This window comes from Bicyclus anynana, chromosome 22 (assembly GCF_947172395.1).
Source record: "Bicyclus anynana chromosome 22, ilBicAnyn1.1, whole genome shotgun sequence".
In the NCBI taxonomy this organism is placed as follows: Eukaryota; Metazoa; Arthropoda; class Insecta; order Lepidoptera; family Nymphalidae; genus Bicyclus; species Bicyclus anynana.
The window spans coordinates 9814626-9837633 of record NC_069104.1 but is presented as its reverse complement, the minus strand read 5'-3'; the positions used below and the strand labels follow the sequence as shown (position 1 = coordinate 9837633).

Here is a 23008-nt window from a genome sequence, read left to right as displayed (position 1 = left end):
CAGGACTTGTGACCTTAGATATTGTAGGAAATATATAGTAGAGATGGATATGACGTCGTTCGATCTCGTGTTGGCTTGTGCCGACGCTAGATCGCGCCACTTGTTTCCGTAAAGATTAGGGAGTTAGAGAGGGGTAACGATCGGTTGGCGGGAACGCCTTGCGATATGACAAATGTTGTGAATCATCGTTAAAATGTCAAATAAGAAAACCAATGTCGAATACCTTTGTTCGACATTGGTTTTCTTATTTTTGTAATACACTTCTGAGTCTGCTAAAAGTATATTATAGGTTTAAAGGATTCTTCCTTGGAAGTCTAAGAAATTTAGGTATAAAAATAAATCAGACCTTGTAACAAAACATAGGCTACCCTTGGTCGAGGCTTAGCTCGCTCAAGTCAACCGCGAGGTTCAGGGCTTGCTCGCGACACATGTCATTGCTAAAGTTAATGACTATGCTGTTACCTCAAGATAAGACAATATCTTCAGCCACAGCGCATCAGTCAACGTGTTGTCTCGCCGCCTTCGCGATGGTGGCCCGCAGTCTGCGAGCGTGTGGTAGCCCTGGTCGAGGCTCAGCTCGCTCAAGTCCGCCGCGAGGGTCAGCGCTGGCTCGGGCGGCGGCGGCGGGCGGCGCCGGGCGCCCCCGCACACGCCGGGCCCGGCGCAGCCTCCGGTTGACATGCTGCAGGAAATCTGGAAAGGAAGCACATGTTAAAATTAACGTGTATTTACGTTTAACAGTAGGTCTATATGGATTTATATTGTGTAATATGTTGGATGTCGATCAACCTCGATGGGATGACCGGCATATTCACTAACTTTAAATAACTTTAGAACTTTAGTGGATATACCCTTACACGTTTAGCTACAGATGACATCTGCGATTAATTGATAAATTTATTCGGAAATAACTATCCTTGTATAACATTAAAATGTAATTGGAAAGATGGAAGAATAGCAGCAAAAGTTCTAATAAAGTCTCGTGTCAGTATTGTGTAATGGTCGCACTCCTCCTAAACAGCTCGACTTAATTCAATATTTTAAGTATGAAAATATATGGCCTTCCTACTTTTTTTGCCTTTATGTCTATTAACGGTAATCTTCGAGCAACACGTCTCTCTATCTCACATGAACTGATGAAAATAAATACATCCCAAAAAAAGTTAAATTTCTCGTAGATAGGTATTGGGCGTATGCTAGTTAAATAATATATGTTTCCAATAAACATAAGATTCCTTTGGATTTATCCTAATATAAATCATGCTACCAAAAAGATGTCTATCAATCAGTCTGACGTCTTACCTAAATCGGATAGCCACTATCAGATATATGAGAGGTTCAAAGTAACCTGGAGGATTTGCTGAGTAATCTCGTTGTAGGTTAGGGTAACGATATCCCTGCCCTCGTAAAAACGGAATTGAGGTAACTTAGCGTTGAGGTCATATCCTTATAAAAGCTCAAGATTAAAAGTGCTAGTTTTGGAACAAAGTTCCTTAGCGCGCGTTGCGAAAGGAGGCTAGTCGGATAAAATTAAGACCAAAAAGTTGTAACGACACTTTTAACCTGACTGCGTAAGAAGGAGGGTAATGTTTTTGCTATGGTTGTAAGCCGTAACCTGAAGGCAGCTGGTGAGCTCCAGAAGCCACAAAAGGCCCCCCGACCTCAAAAGGGCCCCCGACCCCAAAAAGCCCCCCGACCCCAATAAAACCCCCTGACCCCAAAAAGCCCCCCTGATCTCAGAAGGCCCCCCGACCCCAAAAAGCCCTCCGACCCCGATCCTTGGAACGAAGTTCCTTTTGATGAATGTTCAAAGATTTGATGGAATGGGATGTGTTGAGATGGGATGGATGGGATGGGATGCAATAGCGATAGCGATAGCGATAACGATGATATCTAAAGCGAACTTAGTTCCACCCGGGTGTCCCTTGACACCTCTCATGTTTTTTTTTCAATTATGAAATGCCATGTTTGTCCTTGACTGCAATATGACTATGTAGTATTGATGATTAATAATTGACATAAGGGTAATTGCATACGTTTTTATAATACCTAGCTCTGCCTAGTTTTCCATTGACTACAGTCTCATCTGATGGTAAGTGAAGATGCAATATGGAAGTGGGCCAACTTGTTAGGAGTAGGATGAAAATCCAAACCCGTTTCGGTTTCTACACGACATCGTACCGGAACGCTAAATTGCTTGGTGGTGCGGCTTTGCCGGTTAAGTGCTAGTCACGGCCGAAGTCTCCCACCACGACCTGAACCAATTAAGAAAATCAATCGACCCAACCGGGGATCGAACCCAGGACCTACGTTTTGTAAATACACCACGCATACCACTGCGCCACAGAGGCCGTCAAAATATTAGTAAGCCTCACATGTTTACTTATCAAAGAAAACTAATTATGAAATACCGACTTTTCAAAGTAACCTAATTAACTTACTGTTATAATTACCTTAGCAAAACTTGTAGCTAACTTTGTCGTTACGACGAAACTAAAGCTTAAGTCCTTTATAAAGTCGTTCAGAAAATTTTGAAATAGTTTATATCTCTGGAAGGATAATAAAAAGTTTTTATTTACGACACCTCGTAATCTTCTAACTCGACCAAACATAGTTATATAATAGGGTGATATTTTGATATAGGACACGTTGCAGAAAAAAAATATAAAACGCTAAAGTATCCCGTACTATTTTTGAAAGTTCCCCTCGATTTCTCCAGGATCCCATCATCAGATCCGAAAATGGTGACAATGGAACCACCTCAGGAGTTATACCCTTTCAAACAAAAAAAGAATTATTGTAATCGGCCCAGCCGTCTTCGAGTAATTAGGTAACATGCATACAAAAAAAAACATACAGTCGAATTGAGAACCAACTCCTTTTTTGAAGTCGGTTAAATAATGTGATGTGTTATTTATAACTCAGACGTTGTTTCATTCGCAATTAAAAGTTGAAAATTTTGAAAATCCTCTTAAGACTATGTTTTTGTTTCAGTGCAATTAAATATGTGCTTAACCCACTAAAACTTTTAATGGTTCCCGATGCACCCCTAGGACTGAAAGGCATCCTCTAGGACTGAAAGTAACATAAATACATAATGAAATACCAACGTTATCATTATGATTTATGAGACTAAACACCTTATATTTTAAGCATCCCTTTTTAAGAGGCCGGATTCAAATCCGTAAGGTCTGCGTTCGACTACAGCCCGAACTATTATTACAAGCACATACAGTTAAAGTTCTTCATTTAGTTGAGAAAAAAGATGATTTAGATGATGAATTTAAATATATATATCATAGTGATCTATCAACGCACAGCCACTGGTCGGATCGCGCTGAAATTTTTCATGCAGGTAGATGTTATGACGTAGCATCCGCTAAGAAAGGATTATGATCAACTCTACCCCCAAGGGGATAAAATAGGGAAAGAAAGTTTGTATGAAACTTTGTCAATTTTGCGGCGATTCGGCTGAAATTTAGAATGAAAAAAGATTTTACTCGGGATTAACTCATAGGCCACTTTTCGTCCCGGAAAAATCCATGGTTCCCGCGGGATTTGTGAAAAACTGAATTCCACGCGGGCGAAGTCGTTGACGCCCGCTAGTCCTTAATAATAATTTTAGTGGTTCCTTGTGCACTTTTCCAAAAGAATCCCACCGTAAAAGCATCCGCTAGGACTTAAACCAACATAAATATTCAATGAAATACGACAGAACGGCTCCAACGTTATGATTATGAGAATAAAACACCCGGGTAATGTTTATAAGGCTGTCAAGATGCTGGTTACATAATTTATTGGACAATTAAATTTTCAAATTGCTGTACAGATATAAACCGATGTAATTGCGGTCTGTCGGTTCAGCTGTGTACAGGCTCCAGCCTGCGGCGTTGCTTGGATTGCCGGTTATTAGCATTTTTCTAGATTGCTTGTTAAATAACCTTCTATAAAAAAGTCAGCTTTTTTTATTACTAACTATCAGACTTGCCGCATTTTCCCATAGTTCCCGTTCTCGTAGGAACACAGGGATAACAAACCATTGACACCCACACGTGGTCTGTCTTTTGATAAAAGAATTTTCAAAATCGGTTTAATCGATCCATAGGTTGCCTACAACCTCACATCTTTTACCTCGTCTACAACCTCACATATTAGTATAAATTATGTATAATAATCTCAGTGATGGAAGCTCGATTGGTTGGAAAAGTAATTTTTCATCTCACTAGCTCAGAAAAAATGTCTTTGCTCAGCGAAATCAGCGAACAAAAGTCAATTTTTGCTGCCCAGACAGGATACTGAATTTAGAACCTAATCTAACTCTAAGCCTAGACTATCTGAAAATAGACTATGAATTGTATAATTTTCTAAGGTATTTAGATTACAGAAAACCCAGGACAAACTTCTTTAAAATGCAAAGAGCTTGGATCATGAGGGAAAGATCGGAGAAACACTTTGCAGGGATTGCTATAGGAAACAATGTTTAAATAATTGTTTTTACTTATAATCAAGGATTAGAATTAGCATTACATAACAGATAATTACGAGTAAGTTACTATTAAACGATTAAGTAATATTTTAGTGTCTCACAAAATTAGGAGATTGACTAATGACTATTTATGTTAAGATAAAAATAATAATTAAATATGGATCCTGTATATACAAAGATATATAAAACAAAAATTGTTTCAACAGTTATTACTCGAGATCTGCTGGACCAATTTTCATGGTTTTTGATTCGTTGGATTTACCTCCGCGACGAAAAGCAGATTACATCTTAAAAACAATGTAAAATTAATTCAGGGGTAGGATGGGGGTAGGGTAGGATAGGCTAGGGGTAGGCTAGAGTAGAAAAGGGGTAGTGTAGTGTAGGGTAGGGATAGAGAAAAAGTGCACATAAGTCAAATCGAAGCTTGACCGGGTCCACTATTACAAAATAACAAAAAAATGTTTATTTTTCTGCTAAAGAAAACGTTAGTGGAAAAGGTTGAGAGCCCCTGTCAATCCGCCCAGATAACGTATGAGAAAATTATTTCAACAATGTTGCCATAATCGGTTAAGCAAAACAGTAGACCTACATCGATTTGTCATTATGCAATACGGATGTCGATGCACCCTCGATGGGATGTCCAGCTACGGATGACATCCGCGATTGATTTATACATCCATTGTGAAACATTACAGGATCAACTTAATAACCATGCTATACTCGGTATAGTATAGCCAGGCCCGGCGGTTTCACACGGTCTTTTGGCGATGTTATTTCATGGACTATTGGCTAGACTATCCTAGTTATTTATTTATATTTTCCTGGGCATAATATGAGATATACCTAGTGTCTCCAGTCGCTAATCTACTAGCTTCGTGATAATCCTTAGAAAAACACAGTAAAAAATCAAATTTTAAGGATTTAAAGACAATGTTGCGATGGAGTTATATGTGTTTTTATGAAAAGAGAAAAATCGCCTATAGTAGGATGGGATGCACGTTACGAGATACCTAATTGTCTACGTTATGTAGGTACGTACTCTTATGACAGTTTTTTTGCAAGTTAACTATAATCTGGTTAATCGAAAGGACTGAATTTTTTTTACCTTTGAAACGTTATTTCTCAACCCACCATAGAAATCACAGCTACTGCATAGAACAACACTGACTACACAAGTTTTGATGGGTATCGCCCGTGAAATATATTCCTGGTTCGGGGAGATTACGTATCGCTTTCTCTTTCGTCCCATAGTGACGAAAAAGACACGCGATGAGCAACGCGTAACGCTATTTATTAACGTGACGATTTTTGTCAGTTTGCTCTACCTAGACCGCGTGAAGCAACTTCAAACCATGATAAAGTCAAAATCAAATTCATTTATTTGGGTTAGGCTTACTTTACAAGCACTTTTGAAACGTCAGGTAAAGTTATTAGATAATGGTGATAATAAAAGTCGAAAACTTATTTAAATTACTGATAGCTCTATCTATTCCGTTGTTCTAACTTAGTTTGAAGGAACATTAATTTAGTGGATACCGATTTATAAAGGGCAATAGAAGAAATATATCTCGAAGCGGGTGAATAATCAGGAATCGTTATAGCGGAGTCGATCGTAAATCGGAAACAATCGCCACGCGATATTTTAGCATCGATGTCTCGGAGACTCAGACCGAATGCCTATGGACCTGTATCGCACTCAAATTCTACTAAATTGTCTGTTGTTTTTGAGGGGGACTAGGTAAACTTACACATCGCCAAATATTTAATACCAATAATATTAATATTATTAATATGCTTACGCTGCACACAACTATAAATTTAATTGCCCAATAGGAACAGACACGTGTAAATTTTACATAGACAAACACATCGCTTAGTTTCGGTACACTTAACATTCGATTGCTTGATCGATGTTTAGCTGTTCTGGGTGAAGCATTTATTCTTTTTAGATATTGTTTTCGTTACAATTTTGATATAATTAAGTTAGAAATACTTACAAATGTAACGTTACTTCGTCTTTTAGTTAACTAGAAGTTGTTGACCGCTTTTTATAACATTACACAAACCGCACTTTTTAGGGAACTCTTTACCCGACGAAAACGATTACAACAATGAAACATCGAATCTATAGATCCAGTTTTTATAAATACGTTAGATCGTTGATCTTATACTTTGACCGAAGGTATTGGCTAACGAGGCAGGTCCCTATATAATTCGTCCGGGCTCGGAGATCACGTCTCTAGAATCGTATAAATTGCGAATACCGAGTGTAGGCGGATGGCGGTTCGGTTTAAAGGAAAGGAGGCTGCGATTTTTACGTAACCACATAATTTCCTGGAACCCTTAAAGATTAGAACATAAGGGTCACTTTCGAATGGTTTTCGAAGACAATGTTGTGTCTCGTAATATTTATCGACATCAATCTCGCTGTATTCCGAACACTCGAGTGCAATAAATCGTTTTATAATCATAGTGAAGACAGGATCGTAGGCGATGAGTGATACGGGGTCGTTGGCCATCTTCATAATATAATTATGTTATCGTCGGCAATCTTCGCATGCCCGTAGGGTATGTCCAGTTTGGAGAGGCACCGCTAAAAATGTCTGACTTGTAAAAAAATTGGTTTATTGTTTACTCGCAGACGTCTACGGTTTTACCCAAGTAGTTGCCGTTCCCGTAGATAAAATATAGCATATGACACTTTTTAAAATCAGTTTAGATGATCCATAAATTTCTGATTAATTGATTACTAGCGGACGCCCGTGACTTCGTCCGCGTGGAACAAATCCCTAGTTTTTAACAAATCCCTCGGGAACCATGGATTTTTCCGAGATAAAAAGTAGCATATCTGTTAATCCAGGCTTTAATATATGTCAATACCAATTTTCTCTCTCAACTCAGTTCAGTAATCGAGGCGTGAAAGAGTAACAAACATTAATTTTATCAAAATCATCAGTTTTCGCAAGTCTCGGGAAACCATGTATTTTTTCGGGATAAAAAGTAGCCTATGTGTTAATCCAGAGTAAAATCTATTTCCATTCCAAATTTCAGCCAAATCGCTTCAGAAGTCGCGGCGTTGATGAGTAACAAATATTCAAACAAACATCTAAACATCCATACAAACTTTCACGTTTATGATATTAGTAGGATATAGATAAAAAAATGGAGCGTATGACTAATAATATAATAAAACTTATGACCAGACCTTTACTATTTTACCAGTATGTATTCTGTGCCAATGCTAAAAGTTTGTTTGCCAATGCTTCAATGACACATAAACATAAATACGGTAAAATACATAATCCTTTGCTTCCAAGTCGCATAAAGCCCTCACCAATCAATTCATAATCGTGATTAAGCTTAACCTCTCCAGTAATAATTAACTGATCAATACCTCAAGATTATAATGCCCAATTGACGGCTAAGTCCATGTCTAAGTGCTGACTCTACTAACCGCGTATTTAGGTTAATAACACACTTTAAGATGGCGCCAATTGGCCCACGCATCGCCCTTGGGCACAACTAGTATTTGCTTAAATTAACTCGCACTTACTGTCCAATATGCCGTGTTTTAATAAACCGGCCATAATGGGTTTGTTATGAAACGTTTTGATACGTTTAGGCGTTAAATTGAATGCCTTTACAACGAGTCACGAAGACGAGGTGTTTACTTAGCACGCGTTTTGGTCACACTAGAGGTTAAATTCGACAACTCAGCGGCTGAATGATCCCCTGGGGATTTCCCTATAACGTCTATGACATAAACCGTTAGATTATATCGTCACTTAATATCGGGTGAGTTGGCGGTCAAGGGCTAACTTGCCATATAAGAATAAAAAGAAGACCACGTCCTTTAATTTGCTACGGTTCTTGCATATCTCCGTTACTTGTTCCATTCTCATCACCCTTTTCAAGTTCGTCGGTTAGGTATTCTCGTGACCTAAACACAGCAATGCTGTGCTCCATTTAAATAAAGAAAGGTAAACCGTACTTCAGTTTAAATAAAGAAAAGTTTAAAAATAAAAAATAAAATAGTTACTATAAATCAACATAAGTTAGCAGTCTAAGAGTCTATACAGGGTGCTCGGGAGCATTTCCCAGTAGTATTTGTTAACTAAAAAATAAAAACTTTTATGTTTTCATACAAAGTAATTCAAATAATTTGACTATCCATGTAACACACGCCTTTATCTATCCTTGCATTTTAAAATACGCAAAACTTGGCTACGTCATAATTATAAGGATTTAATATATTTAGGTACATAAATATATTTACCCCGAAAATATTAATTTTAGAATAGGTACATTTTTAATTAATTTTAAACAGAGTTATGGGAAATACTCCCGAGCAGCCTGTATACTGGTCATAAATATCCTAGCCAGCCATTCTATAAAACTCGAAAGTCTGGCCATTGCAAGCTATCGCTCTCGTTTAGACAGGATATCATCTGTCGGGTATGCTAGTAATATAATATGGTTTCAAAACGTCGTCCATAGTAAAAGCTATTAGTCGATACAGTGAAAGTTGTCATTCACATGTTGCCCGCGCCCCTGATCTGAATAGCGAGCTTTAACGATGCTATCAGTTTCACATGGCTGACCGGTGACACATCGCGTTATAGCGTCGGGTTAGTACCGACGGACATTGTGACCGTGTGTTATATTATATATATATTATGCTAACGTACTAACAATCTAAATCTGTCCTTATATATTTATATTCTCGTGGGTACAATAGCGATTTTTAACAATGCTATCAATTTCACATGGCTGACCGGTGACACATCGCGTTATAATGTCGGGTTAGTACCGACGGACATTGTGACTGTGTTTTATATTACGAGTATATATCGGCTAACTTACTAACAATCTAGATATGTCCTTATTTATTTATATTTATATATTCTGGTATAATATATAATATTTATATTTATATATTATAGTATAATATATAATAGCGAGCTTTAACGATGCTATCAGTTTCACATGGCTGACCGGTGACACATCGCGTTATACTCGTAGTGTCGGGTTAGTACCGACGGACATTATGGCCGTGTGTTATATTATATATTGGCTAACTGACTAACAATCTACCTTATTATTTATATTTATTAATATTATTCCTTATTTATTTATATGTAGATATTATATATTCTGGTATAATATATAATATTTATATTTATATATTCTAGTATAATAAACCATCAAAATCATCAGGTTTTCGCAAACCTGTTTTCGGGATGAGCAGTGTATGTGGTAATCAAGAGTAAAATCTATTTCCATTCCAAATTTCAGCCATTTTGCTTCATTAATTGCGGCGTTAAAGAGTAATAAACAACCAAACATATATCCATATAAACATACATACAAGCAATCAGTCCCATCGCGACGTTAAAATGTCGAGTCAATGCCGACGGACGATCTGTCTAGCTTTTTTGTCAACTACAGTAACCTAGCAATTCAATTTATTATCAACTAACGGGCGCTATTAAATAAGAGAAGATGATAAAAGAATTATTAAAAAAAAAAAAAACAAAAAAATTGAAATTATAGTCTGTCACTTTAAAGTTCATAAACCACCCACCCACTGGATGGGGCACTCGTACTTAATGGCATATCTAACAGGGAAATTAAATAAAAAAACCTGTAAATAAATGTCACTTACTATGTTCTGAATTTACACAGCGAAATAGAAGCTTGTAAGTAAATTACAACATTATTTGTACAGTCTGTATAACATTAACATTGCATGCAACTATTGCATTATCTAATTAATCACTTGTTGACACTTATATTATTGCTTCGAATTGATATATTGACTTATGCTATGATGGGCATTAACTATACAACTCAAAATCATATTGGAATTTAAACTCTACGATTGTTCAATTTAGGTTTAAAATTGAATGTACAAATAAGTCCGGGAGTTACAAGGGCGAAGCGTGGGCTTAGTGAATGGTGGCGCCAAAGTGTATTTTGGAATTAGAATTTATCGAAACGTCAAACTAATCAAAATGGCTGTCCATGTAATGTACTATCATGTTATTTGGTTGTTTAATTGTTTCTATTTTGTAGTTTATCTATTAACTGTAGATAAATTTCGTATTTAATTGGTCGGAACGAACTAAAGGGAATCCAAATTGCCTATTAAGATTGATGTATTGAATCGCTTAGCCAAATATAATAATAACGTTTGATTTCTCTTACGCAGTATTAATAGCCTATAAACAAAGGTTCATTTGAATTCCCAAATTAGGAATATATGGTTTCAAAATTCTTCTAAGTACCAACTATTATAGTACTCAAATGGTGATTACAAATATAAGAAAACTAATGTCGAACAAAGGTTATGATTCACAACGATGTCAGGACAACTTAATTAATAAATCAAACTGTAACCAAAATAAGACCCTAGAATGGCAGAGAATGACCTTGAGTGGAGTCACGCACTTGTGAACGATGTGTGTAGGGTTAAAGGTACCTTTGACTGATATCAAACACTCCCCTTTTCCACTCAAGTCACTCTCCCCGCCTATCCTAAGTAACCCATAAAGAATTACACAACAAGAGATGTGGACGGCTCGAACGCCACGAGCACACTGAACTGAAGCCAACACGAGATCGAGCGACGTCCTATCCGTCACAGACTACTATTTCCTACACTATTTATTAAAAACATGTAAATTTAAAAGCGACCAACAACACTACCTAAAGCCTCATAGGCGCCGGTCGTAGCTAGTTACCACACTACTGATAAATACATATGTAAGTACATATGTATTTATCAGTAACTTGTTGGCAACTTTTAATATTTTTGTATGTCTACCTGTCTGTCTGACTACGAACACTGAACAGACCGACATTCTATCCGTATTTTATGTTGACCGTGCATCACGCTGAAACTACTGAATGAATTTAAATAAAACTTTGCACGACTTGAGAACATAACACGAAGTAAGCTATAGAATGCTTTTTGTTGCAATTTTTTGCCTATTTTGACCGCCCACTACAGGGTTAGACTCTCCTTCTTGTCTTCTACGTATGTAGCTTACACTCACCATGCTCCACAGAAACCAAAATATTTATCTATATTCTATATAAATATGTAAAGCTGAAGAGTTTCTTTTTTGTTATAATACGCTAATCTCAGGAACTACTGGTCCGATTTGAAAAAATGTTTTAGTGTTAAATAGCCCATTTATCGAGGAAGGCTATAGACTATATATTATTCCCGTTTTCCTACGGGAACGGGAACCACGTGGGTAAAACCGCGCGACGTCAGGTAATTAAAATAGAAAGCTTGAACTTTTAAAATTAACTACATATAACCAAATTTGGTACATATTCCAAGTGGCTAAAATGTAAATAAGCTGTCGCTACAATTTGTTTGCAACGTCCACATTTTGCATTATCATAGAGCTGCAATGCACTGAATTACTGGTATTTATCTGTGTGTCGCTTTTATCACCAAAACATAAGGTGATGTTCGGCACTTTGTCCATGTTAGTTTGGTGTACTTTATAGTTTTTGCTTTTTTCTCATTTATCAGGGTCAATGATTTTATCAGAGGCGTAGCTACCACCGTATCAACCGTAGCAATGATAGGGGGCCCCCAGATTACAGGGGCCCCTTACGTGTGAAAATAAAAATTAGTAAAATGTAATCCACAATCTCTCTTAAAATCTGGTGCGTCCCGAAAAAAATACCTATTATAAAAAAATGCCTAAAGAGAAAACTTTTCTAAAACTTTAGAAAAGTAAAGAAAAACGTTCTTTCCGAGTTAAGGGTGCGCCCAACATAAAATTGTCCGACATAGGTGTCAAACCACTGTCATATTTTTTATTTTAATTTTTTTTTAAAGAAGCATTTTTGTTTCGTTTATGAATAAATCTTTACCTCTTGTTTTCTCCAAGGCTCGCTAAGCCACTGGATTTTATACTATAGATGTGTTACGTGAATACAAATTCACCGAAAAAAGTGATCTAAACTTTTCTACTCCACCGAGCGCACACATGCATAATTTTGGGTTTACTTATGTCGCTATGAGTCGCTAAGGAACACTTTTTGCGGTGACTTTGTATTCTCGTAACATATCTATGATGCACATGTATTTAATGTAGGTGTACTTTCAAATGTCACGCCTTTATTTCAAAAAATACCTGAACAATGCATATTAGACTTCACTTAGCTAATGGAGTTATGCCTCAAAGGCGGATAACACAATAGGCCATTAAACCATGGGAATAAACCCCTTATGCGCTTGTACTTAAAAGTTATATTGCTTTGAAGTCGCATATTGTTATTATGGGTAATATTTTCATCTGCACTTCTCATAATGGGTGTCTGCTTTCGCTCTTGGAAATATACCCGGAGTATGCAGTTTCCAGTGTCAGGCGTTATATACGAGGGACATTGCGATGTACCTACGCACTTAAGGTGTCTAGAATATTCTAAGCTATGAGTAAACAAATATGGTTTTAGTTTGAGGGTTGAATTTCAATTGTGGCCTGTCAAGGCTGGACTTACCTTGTTTTATAAGAGCAGAAAGTTTGTCAGCTTATTGCTTACTAGCTGACGCCGCGTGGTTCCTGTTCCCGTAGGAATACGGAGATAAAATTTAGCCTATAACACTCTAGGATAGTGTAGCTTCCCAACAGTGAAGGAATTTTTCAAATCGGTCCAGTAGTTTCAGAGCCTATCCAATGCAAAGAAACAAACAATCAAATCTTTGCTCTTTATAAAATTAGTATAGATATATACTCGCTTCATAGGTAAGTACGGTATCTAATTATGAAGCTTGGATCGTGGTGAAAGAGGTAGCTGGTTTCAAAGGCTTAAGGATTAAAACGTATTTGTTTTATATATTCCAAAGAATATCACGAGAAATCATATCGACAGTCAGTTATCAGTCAATTAGCTTCGTACGGGTAGCACCTCTTCGTGAGAAACCCTTGTAAAGTTTGAGGCTTTTCTTGACAGCGCGCGTTTGTAAAGACAACTGACAATTAGTGAATAACGCATCAAAGAGGATACGAGTATACATATAAATTACTACGATATGCGTTTGCAAAGCTGGAGCGGTGTGAAAATAATGAAATCTGCTTATTTTCCCTGTTCGCGAATATTATTTCGGCTGATTCTAATGGAGTAATTTAGTAAAATATACAAGATTTTTGGAATATTTTTACTAGTGCCCGCCGGCGACTTCGTTCACGTGGAAATCAATGTAAAAACTTTCAATCCCTATTTCACTTCCTTATGGGTTGGATTTTAAAAAATCTTGAATCACATTATATTACGTATTTTTTATGATTTATGAACAAATTTTTAAAACTGCAACTTTAAAAATAAAGGACTTTCCATACAGACTTTCAACCCCTATTTCATCCCTTTCTATTTCTATTGTAGGGTCAAAAAGTACTCTATGTATTGCTCCAAGGTCCCATTTACCATTATACCAAAACTCATCTTGATCGATTCAGTTGTTAAGCCGTGAAAAGGTAACAGACAGACAGACTTACTTTCGCATTTATAATATTAGTATAGATTTCGGTATCGTAAATGTAGGTACTTAAATAATATAATCGATCAATTAATTCCTTCTTTAGCTTAACAGTTACTCGTTGGTATTCGCAAACCAATAGATAATAGTAGTTTATAAAAAGTTAAAGATAAATACTCGACGATTTGATTGAAAGTTCCATGAATAATTGATTAGCCACGGCAATTTGTTACAAATCATTTTTTGCTACGTAATATTTAATCGTTCAATGGAAATACAAAACATCTGGCAATTCTGTTCATTCTGAAATATCGCGCAATGGAACTTTCTTAATGGAAGGTCTCAAGTTCGATCTCCAGCTTGGACTAATTTCGATGATAATCGGATGATAAGGTTAATTTTCTAAGATGACATAATGGGCCTAAGTGAGCAAAGGATCAGGAAATACTCATATATTAAAAAAAAATAATCTTCGTCAATGGAGTGCCGGTATGGATATAGCCCGCGAGAGAGAATTACAGATGTCAACTGATAATTGATAATAATTTTTAATAAAATAGTGATCTATACAAATTCCAACATTATCACCATTAGCCAACCTGCATTGAGCAATTGGAGCATATAAAGGCGCTGTGAAACTTGCATAATAGAGAATTTTCTTAATTGTCTACGTGTATGAAGTCTGCAAATCCGCATTGAGCCAGCATGGTGGACTTTTAGCCTCTCATTCTGAGAGGAGACTCCAGCTCAGCAGTGAGTCGAATATGGGCTGAGAATGATGATGAGCTGTGTCTTAAATGGCGTAGCGGGCTATTAAAGATTTACTTAGTCCTCTTCTATACTTATAATAAATCTGTAGAGAGGTCAATTCTGTACATGAAATATATTTCTAAAATAACTTCTATGACGAACGTCATAGAAACAAAAACTACTCGACGGATTTTAACGAAATTATTCTTCATACTCCTGGGCAGGATATAGTATACTTTTCACTACGCTACGATCAATAGGAGCAGAGTAGTGAAGGAAAATGTTGGGAAAACGGGAGAAGTTACTCCATTTTTACAGCGATACTACTGTAAGGGCTGCATTAAAGAGGTCTAAGGGCGGACGAAGTCGCCAGCGTCCGCTTGTACGTAATAAAATATTATGATTTGATCAAATATTGAATTCATTCAGAGCTTTCGATTGATCTAAAATTATGAATAAGTCATGCTTGGGCTTCTTGGGCAAGATTCTGATGGATAAAAGCTTGGTTCTAAAAAGGTTTATAAATTGAATTACATCCGCACTTACTTCACTAGCTTCCTAAAAGCTAACATATCCGATTCTGTAAAAGATAAAAAGTACCAAAGTGCTTTTCGTATTTAATAAGAAGCTTATAGTGAACGTAACCAAGTTCGAGTGAAAAGTGTAATAGGAAGTGAAAAGTGAACTAAGAAGTGAAAACTTATCCTTAGGACACCAGTGTCATGGTGGTTTAGGTCGAATGTTACAGCTATAGCAGACGTCTAGGTTCGAGTCCAAAAGACTATAACATATTGTGTTCATCATATCATCATATTGTGTTCATCAGATCTTTCTTATATACCTACAATTTCGATCATCATCATTATCAACCCATATTCGGCTCACTACTAAACTCGAGTCTCCTCTCAGAATTAAAGGGATAAGAATCAAGAAAATTCTCTGGTATGCAGGTTTCTTCACGATTTTTTTCCTTCACCGTTTGCGACAGGTGATATTTAATCTCTTAAAATGCACAAAACTGAAAAGTTGGAGGTGCATGCCCCGAACCGGATTCGAACCCACACCCTTCGGAATCGGAGGCAGAGGTCATACCCACTGGGCTATCATAGCTCATTTTCAATTACGATACGGTATTACAGTACTAGCTACTCGTAGCTAAGAAACTTTTCCCCAAAAACGGTTTTCTATTATAAATACCGATTAATTCCACAGATAATATAATTATAGCAAAATTATAATCTCTCTCTTTTACAATGTTAATTCAAATAATGCAAACATACACACTTACAATAGAATGTAGCGAATGAGGCAACATTGTAATGTGCAGTGCTAAAACAGTATTTGATTGAAAAGCTTACAGTACGATTGCATTGGTAATATGAATACATAATTTACCTATTCCAAGAGCTTAATTGAACTGCGGGATTACAGTCAAACGATTGAATAATCACAAATTAGTTTTGTCTCTCAATACCCATAACTCTACTTTTACATATTGCCATGTAGCAATACCCCGCCATAGCGCAAATTGTGCCAATCTAACAAGTGACATTTTGAAATACGAGAACGAATACACGAATGTTTAGACTTGCAGTTGTAGTAACTTTTATATACAGAGTGCTTGGGAGTAATTCCCATTACTCTGGGGTTATATTCTTTACCGAAAATGAATTAAAAATGTTCAAGGAACATGTGTTCTAAAATGAATATTTTCGGGGTAAATAATATTTCTTTTGTAAATAGATACTAAAATGTGTCTCATAAACATGCATTGCATGGTAATTTAAGCCTTTACTAACCTCTAATATGTAAATGTTTTCTGTCCCAAATAAATGATATGTCTGAATTTTTAACGAAATGATATGTCTGAATTTTTAACGAAGCCAAGACAGGAGACGTTCGTTGCAGCTCGGAAACATTTCGGCATCAAGAACTGCTGGTCGTCTGATGGTGTGATAATAGTCGCCCTCCCGGATAAAACTCGTACAAGAATGGTATCATTGTCTGAACTACAGCAGATTATTAGTAAATATCCGCAAGATACTGCTTCTCAGGAACCTAAGCTATTAAGAACAACTCGGCGTGGTAATAAAAATACAGCCAAATAAAGTAGTCGGGCAATAGTAAGATGTCTGGATCTTATGAGGAGCACTATACACTGCCCAGATTGGCAAATAGCGTATATTTTTCTTGTGATGGCCGGTAGTTAAATTTATTTTTGTGAAAGCACAGTTTTATAAGGTATTTTATCACATTATCTGACAATAACTTTTCAGTCAATATTTTTAACTTCGTTTATTTGATTGACAGTGACAACTGACATTTTTAACGTCATACCAAAACGCTGTCACAGTGACATGTAGGTCACGTTCTGAATCGGCAGTGTATAGCGCGGACTTTCTCAGTCTACGGTGTAAAGTGCGTTTGTCTTAACTCGTATAATTTATTATCAATTCTTTTACTTTGTGTTCGTAAGATTGCGTAAGATTGATATATATATATATATATTTGTTTTTTTACATTATACTATTGTTATCCTGTGACTCTTGCCAGTCAGTGTAGGAAGTTTATGTTTTTTAATTAATTTGCAGTTTTGATTATTATTATTTTTTTTTTTTTAAATAAGTAATAATATATAATTATTTATTTGTAAGTATTTTATATTTTTTTAGTTTATTAACTTATATTATATTATATATTTTATTAATAATGATAGATTTTACTGATATTATTAATGATGATTATTTTTCCTGTTCTTCTGACAACGAAGAGTTTCATAGTGCTGCCAGTAGTTTATCGTTCAATAGTGATAGTTCTACAGGTGCGCTGGATGCCAAACTGAAGTCTCTCCTAGTAAATAATTCTCACTGTCTCAATTTTGCACACATTAACGCACAGAGTATTCCGGCACATTTTTCTGATCTTCTCGCATCTTTTAGTGACGTTCAGGTGGATGGAATTCTGATCTCTGAATCCTGGCTAAAACCTTCCCTTCCTACTTCTCTATACACCCTTCCAGGTTTTACACTAATTCGCAATGACAGAAACTGCAAACGCGGAGGAGGTGTATGCATGTACCTCAAAGATAACATCACTTTTACCGTGATCACTCAATCGCCTAGTACTTACTCGGGGAACTTTGAGTACCTATTTATAGAAATTTCCTCTCATCATACCAAAGTTCTTCTTGGGGTTGTCTACAGTCCTTCTATGAATGTTAATTACTTTAATGAGTTCGATAATATACTCGACGATTTGAGCCCTTCCTATGAACACATAATTATCATGGGAGACTTAAATACTTGTTTATTGAAAAATGACCACCGATCTCTACAATTGAAGTCTATTATATCTTCAATGAACCTGAAAATTCTACCTCTTTCTGCTACTCATTTTTCCCCGCATTGCACTCCATCTCTACTGGACCTCATTGTTGTTTCCAAACCTGATAAAGTTCTTGTCCACGGTCAATTAACAGCTCCATTTTCTTACCATGACCTCCTTTTTTTAAGTTATAATTTATCATTACCTAGACGTAAAAGTAAGATTATTCTGCGACGGAATTACAAGGGGATTGATCTTGCCTCTTTTAATGATGATGTATCAAAACTCGACTGGTCACCTTTGTACAGTGCATCGTCTGTAGATGACAAGGTTGGAATACTTAGCTCGACTCTTATACGATTATTTGACTCACATGCACCTATTAAACGTATAAGAGTCAAACATTTTCCGGCCCCTTGGCTTACTCCGACAATTAAAAAGCTCATGGCTAAAAGAAACAAAGCAAAAGGTCTTTGTAAAAAGTATCCCAGCGATGACAATGTAGCAGCCTATAAGAGATTGCGAAATCGCTGCAATAGGATGTGCAGAGATGCGAAGCGCCGTTATATTTTTTCCCTTATCAAAGAATCCTCATCTTCACAATCCTGGAGGTTTTTCAATTCTCAAGGAATTGGGAAATCATCTGTTCCCTGCAAACTTTCTGTAGACATTAACTCCCAAATAAACACTTTTCAACCCCTCCAATCAAAATCCCTTCCTCAACTAAATCCCAAACTCTTCAAAATTTGGCTAGTGTTATTCACAATTGCGATGACTTCATCTTTCAGGATATCACAGTTGATGAAGTTAAAAAAGCAATCCGCAACATCTCCACAAAAGCCGTTGGGTGTGATGGCATAAGCCGAGACATGCTTAGCCTCATCAGTGAGGCTATAGCACCAATTATCAGCCATGTGCTAAATTTTTCCCTGACCTCTAAATGTTTTCCTACCGCGTGGAAGCTAGCCCATGTTATCCCTTTACCTAAAATATCTAACCCTTCCTCTTTCTCGGACTATCGACCTATTTCTATATTGCCCATTATCTCAAAAATCTTAGAAAATGCCGTTTTTAGACAACTCTCCTTCTTCCTTTGTCACAATAATCTTTTGAGTTCATACCAGTCTGGTTTTCGTCCAATGCACAGCACCACCACCGCACTTCTCAAGGTCACCGAGGACATTCGCATTGCTATGGACAACAAGAATCTGACTGTACTCATACTTCTTGATTTTAGCAATGCGTTTAACTCGGTGGATTTTGATGTTCTCCTCGGCATTCTCCACTCTTTAAACCTTTCACCGCCTGTAATTGAATGGTTCAGGTCGTATCTTTTTGGCCGACGGCAGAGAGTCAGCTTTGATGAAACTCTTTCTGAGTGGGCAGACATCTCGGCTGGCGTACCCCAAGGTGGAGTCCTGTCTCCTCTCTTATTCTCCATTTTTATAAATCAAATCACCAAAGTAATATCCTCTCACTATCACCTCTATGCAGACGACTTGCAACTATATAGGCATGCTTCTGTCACGGATCTTGTTTCGGCAGTGGATTCTGTTAATGTGGATTTGGAAAATGTCAAGAAATGGGCTGATGCACATGGCCTACTTGTAAATCCTGGAAAGTCGCAGGCCATGATTGTAGGAGGTCGACAATTACGGAGTCGTATTCATTTTAAAAATTTATCTCCTATAGTATATGACGGCACACCAATACCCTTGTCAAATACAGCAAAAAATCTTGGGCTGAAAATTGACTGTAACTTATCGTGGTCTGGCCACATAAATGAGGTTAGTAGGCGGATCCATTTTTCGCTTCATTCCCTTAAGCGTTTCCAAAATTTTCTTCCTTTACGTACTAAAATCTTACTTGCCCAATCCCTTCTCCTTCCTATTCTTGACTACGCTGACGTTTGTTATTTAGATGCGACAGAGGAGCTACTCGACAAACTCGATCGACTTCAGAATTTGTGCATCCGATTTATATACGGATTGCGCAAATTCGACCGTATTTCTTATTTCCGTAATAAACTGAAGTGGCTCCCTATTCGTCATCGCCGGAATATCCATATACTCACGACACTGTTCAAAATCTTAAATACCTCTTCTCCTTCCTACTTGCGGGAGCTCTTCCGCGAATCCCCACGCCGTCTCAGACCGGTGCGTTCGTGTGTAAAATTAAAATCTCTATCTGTGCCTCCCTATAACACTGTTTTTTGTGCTAAATCTTTTTCAGTTATCGCAGCGCGTCTGTGGAACTCACTACCAGATACCATTTTCAAAAAAAACCCATCTGTTGATACCTTCAAACATCGACTTCGTGAACACTATCTTTCTTTATCATCATAGATATATTATATGTATGTATGTATATATGTATTTATTTAGTTATTATTTATATATAGTATTGATATGTACTGTTATAATTTATATATTTATTTCAATTTATTTATTAGTGTTATTTTTAATGTATTTAATATTTTTTACTTTTATTATTTATGTATTAAGTATAATATGTTTTCTCACTTTTTTTCTGTTGTACCTATCCATTTCTTTTGTTTAAAATCTCTCCCACTGCCAAGGGTCACTGGCAGAGATCTCTTATAGAGATAAGTGTTTCCTTGTCCACTGTTTTTCTTTTTTACTTTTGTGTGTTACTATTATTGGTACAAAATAAATAAATAAATAAATAAAAATAAAAATAAACGCATCCTTATAATTATTATGTAGCCAAGTTTTACGTATTTTAAAATGCAAGGATAGATAAAGGCGTGTTACATGGATAGTCGGAATTGTTTGTGGTGTTTAAAGTCCATGAATAAAAATTATGCATCATCATGCATTGGACGTCCATTGGTTGTTCTAGTGTCACGATGATGATTATCTGAGGTATTTTCGTTTAAAAAGTTGTCATGTTCAAGATGGCTTTTAGCTACTTGTCTGTGCCTACTTTTACGGGTTAAATCTAGGACCTAAACTCCTAACTACCTACCTTACTTTTTAGTTTTAAAGCCTTTAAAAACTTTTCTAGGTGTTCAAATGTTTTCTATGACTATAGCTTTGAAATTCACGTATCTTGAAGTTATCGAATTTAAATGTACAAACCTTGTAATATTCTTTCACTTGCATACCTATCTGATAAATAAAATCGGTTGTCATAAGTCAAGTCGCGACGGTAGAGCACGCAGGCTCTATTTCAACAATAGGCACCGACGCCATATTTGGACCAATTGCATCGAGGCCCTTACCACGATCGCCGATTAACTTCAATCTCGCGTTGCGAAATCGTTTACGAGTAGGAAACTAGCTGCCAGTTACTACATTTATCAGAATACTCGATATAACCATGTATTGAATGGACATAACAGTAGCGGTGTGGCTTAGGGAGAACAATCTACTTATATAAAAATCAATGTTTGTATGTTTGTCTAACTGATACTTTTGATTGAATTGTAATTTAGTAGAGCTTTCTGTAGAGACTCGAAGGTACAAAGGCTACTATCAATATACTAATTAATTATTATTGTACTGGGTACATCATCCATCATCATCATCATTATCAGCTGATGGACGTCTAGCTGGATATAGGCCTCATGGACCTCCAAGCATAACGGTCTCGAGTCGGCAGCATCCAACGGTTTCCTGCGATCCGCTTGATGTCCTCGGTCCACCTAGTGGGGGGTGGACCAACACTGCACTTTCCGGCACGGGGTCGCCATTCCAGCACCTTGGGAATCGGGTCTTCGAACTATGTGGCCTGCCCATTGCCACTTCAGCTTCGGGGCTCGCTGAGCTATGTCAGTGACTTTGGTTCGTCTGCGGATCTCCTCATTTCTGATTCGATCACGCAGAGAAACTCCAAGCATAGCTCGCTCCATCACCCGCTGTGTGATTTTGAGCCTTCTAATAAGGCTCGTAGTTAGCGACCAAGTTTCGGATCCGTAAGTCATCACTGGCAACACACACTGGGTACAACATAAAACTAAACCATTAGAAGTCGTGGATTAAAGACGACTAATAATTATGATAGTATTCAAAAGTCCGTTTAGATTAACAGTGACAGTTTGGTGGTTAACATGAAAAAGCATTATCTACATAGGTTTCTTATGCATGATAAACATTTAGAAGATACAGAGTGCAATACCTTGAATCTTATCAATCGGTCAATCGGTCACAGAGTATACCAAAATATTTACCAACATTTTCTACTTTTTATACGGTTTAGAGGCGATTGAGGTACCGGTAACATCAGTATTTTTCTACAGCCACCCAGGTGGACGGATCAATGACATCAAGCTTGTATGGAGAGTCGTTGGTTGCTGGCGGCTCAAGAACGAGGTATTTAGAAATCCTTAAAATTGACGTCCATCGGCTGATAATCCAAAGATCATCGAGACCCGTGTCTCCGACTCGCACTTAGCCAGTTTTTATTATATGCATAGATAATACACTTTTCTGATCACTCATAAATCTACAACGCCAGTCCAGACTTTCCAAACAACAAAATAGTAATTTATCACCTTTCGTTCATAATTTACATGGCAGTGGAATAAATCACAGACCCATTTGCATACCGGTGTCGTACCGGTATACCTATATATAGTGTGTATAACGTTATAGCGGCACCATAAAAATATAAAATGTCATTCGGGCTTAAAATAAACAACGTTTTTACAAGGGGCCATTACGCAATGCCTTCATAACACCGAGGCACTGTGATTCGATCCGTTAGCTACAGTTTTTAAGTGAAACGTTTTAGGCTCCCCGCACACAAAATAATATTGTCATAAATAAATTTTTTTAACAAAACAAAATCAGACGACTTCATCATCATCATCAGAAGGTAGCATATACTATGTTATTTTTCGCTTTTTAGTTTATTTTTGCGATTTTGGAGCCGGTTGAATTTTTTTGACGTGACAACGTTTTATAATTCGATGGAGCTGCAAC

At 36.9% G+C, this 23008-nt stretch overlaps 1 protein-coding gene across 2 annotated transcripts in view; it reads right to left on the bottom strand.

Moving 5' to 3' along the window:
* LOC112053860 (F-box/LRR-repeat protein 7) overlaps nucleotides 1-23008 on the bottom strand; it is a 58557-nt gene that overhangs the window by 13517 nt on the left and 22032 nt on the right. Inside the window, exon 2 of one of the 2 annotated variants that reach the window (XM_052888440.1) lies at nucleotides 463-693. In XM_052888440.1, the coding sequence (XP_052744400.1) occupies nucleotides 463-681 (219 nt within the window). In that variant the 5' untranslated portion in view covers nucleotides 682-693. The remainder of the gene's footprint in view (nucleotides 1-462; nucleotides 694-23008) is intronic. The other variant, XM_052888439.1, reaches the window with a different exon arrangement.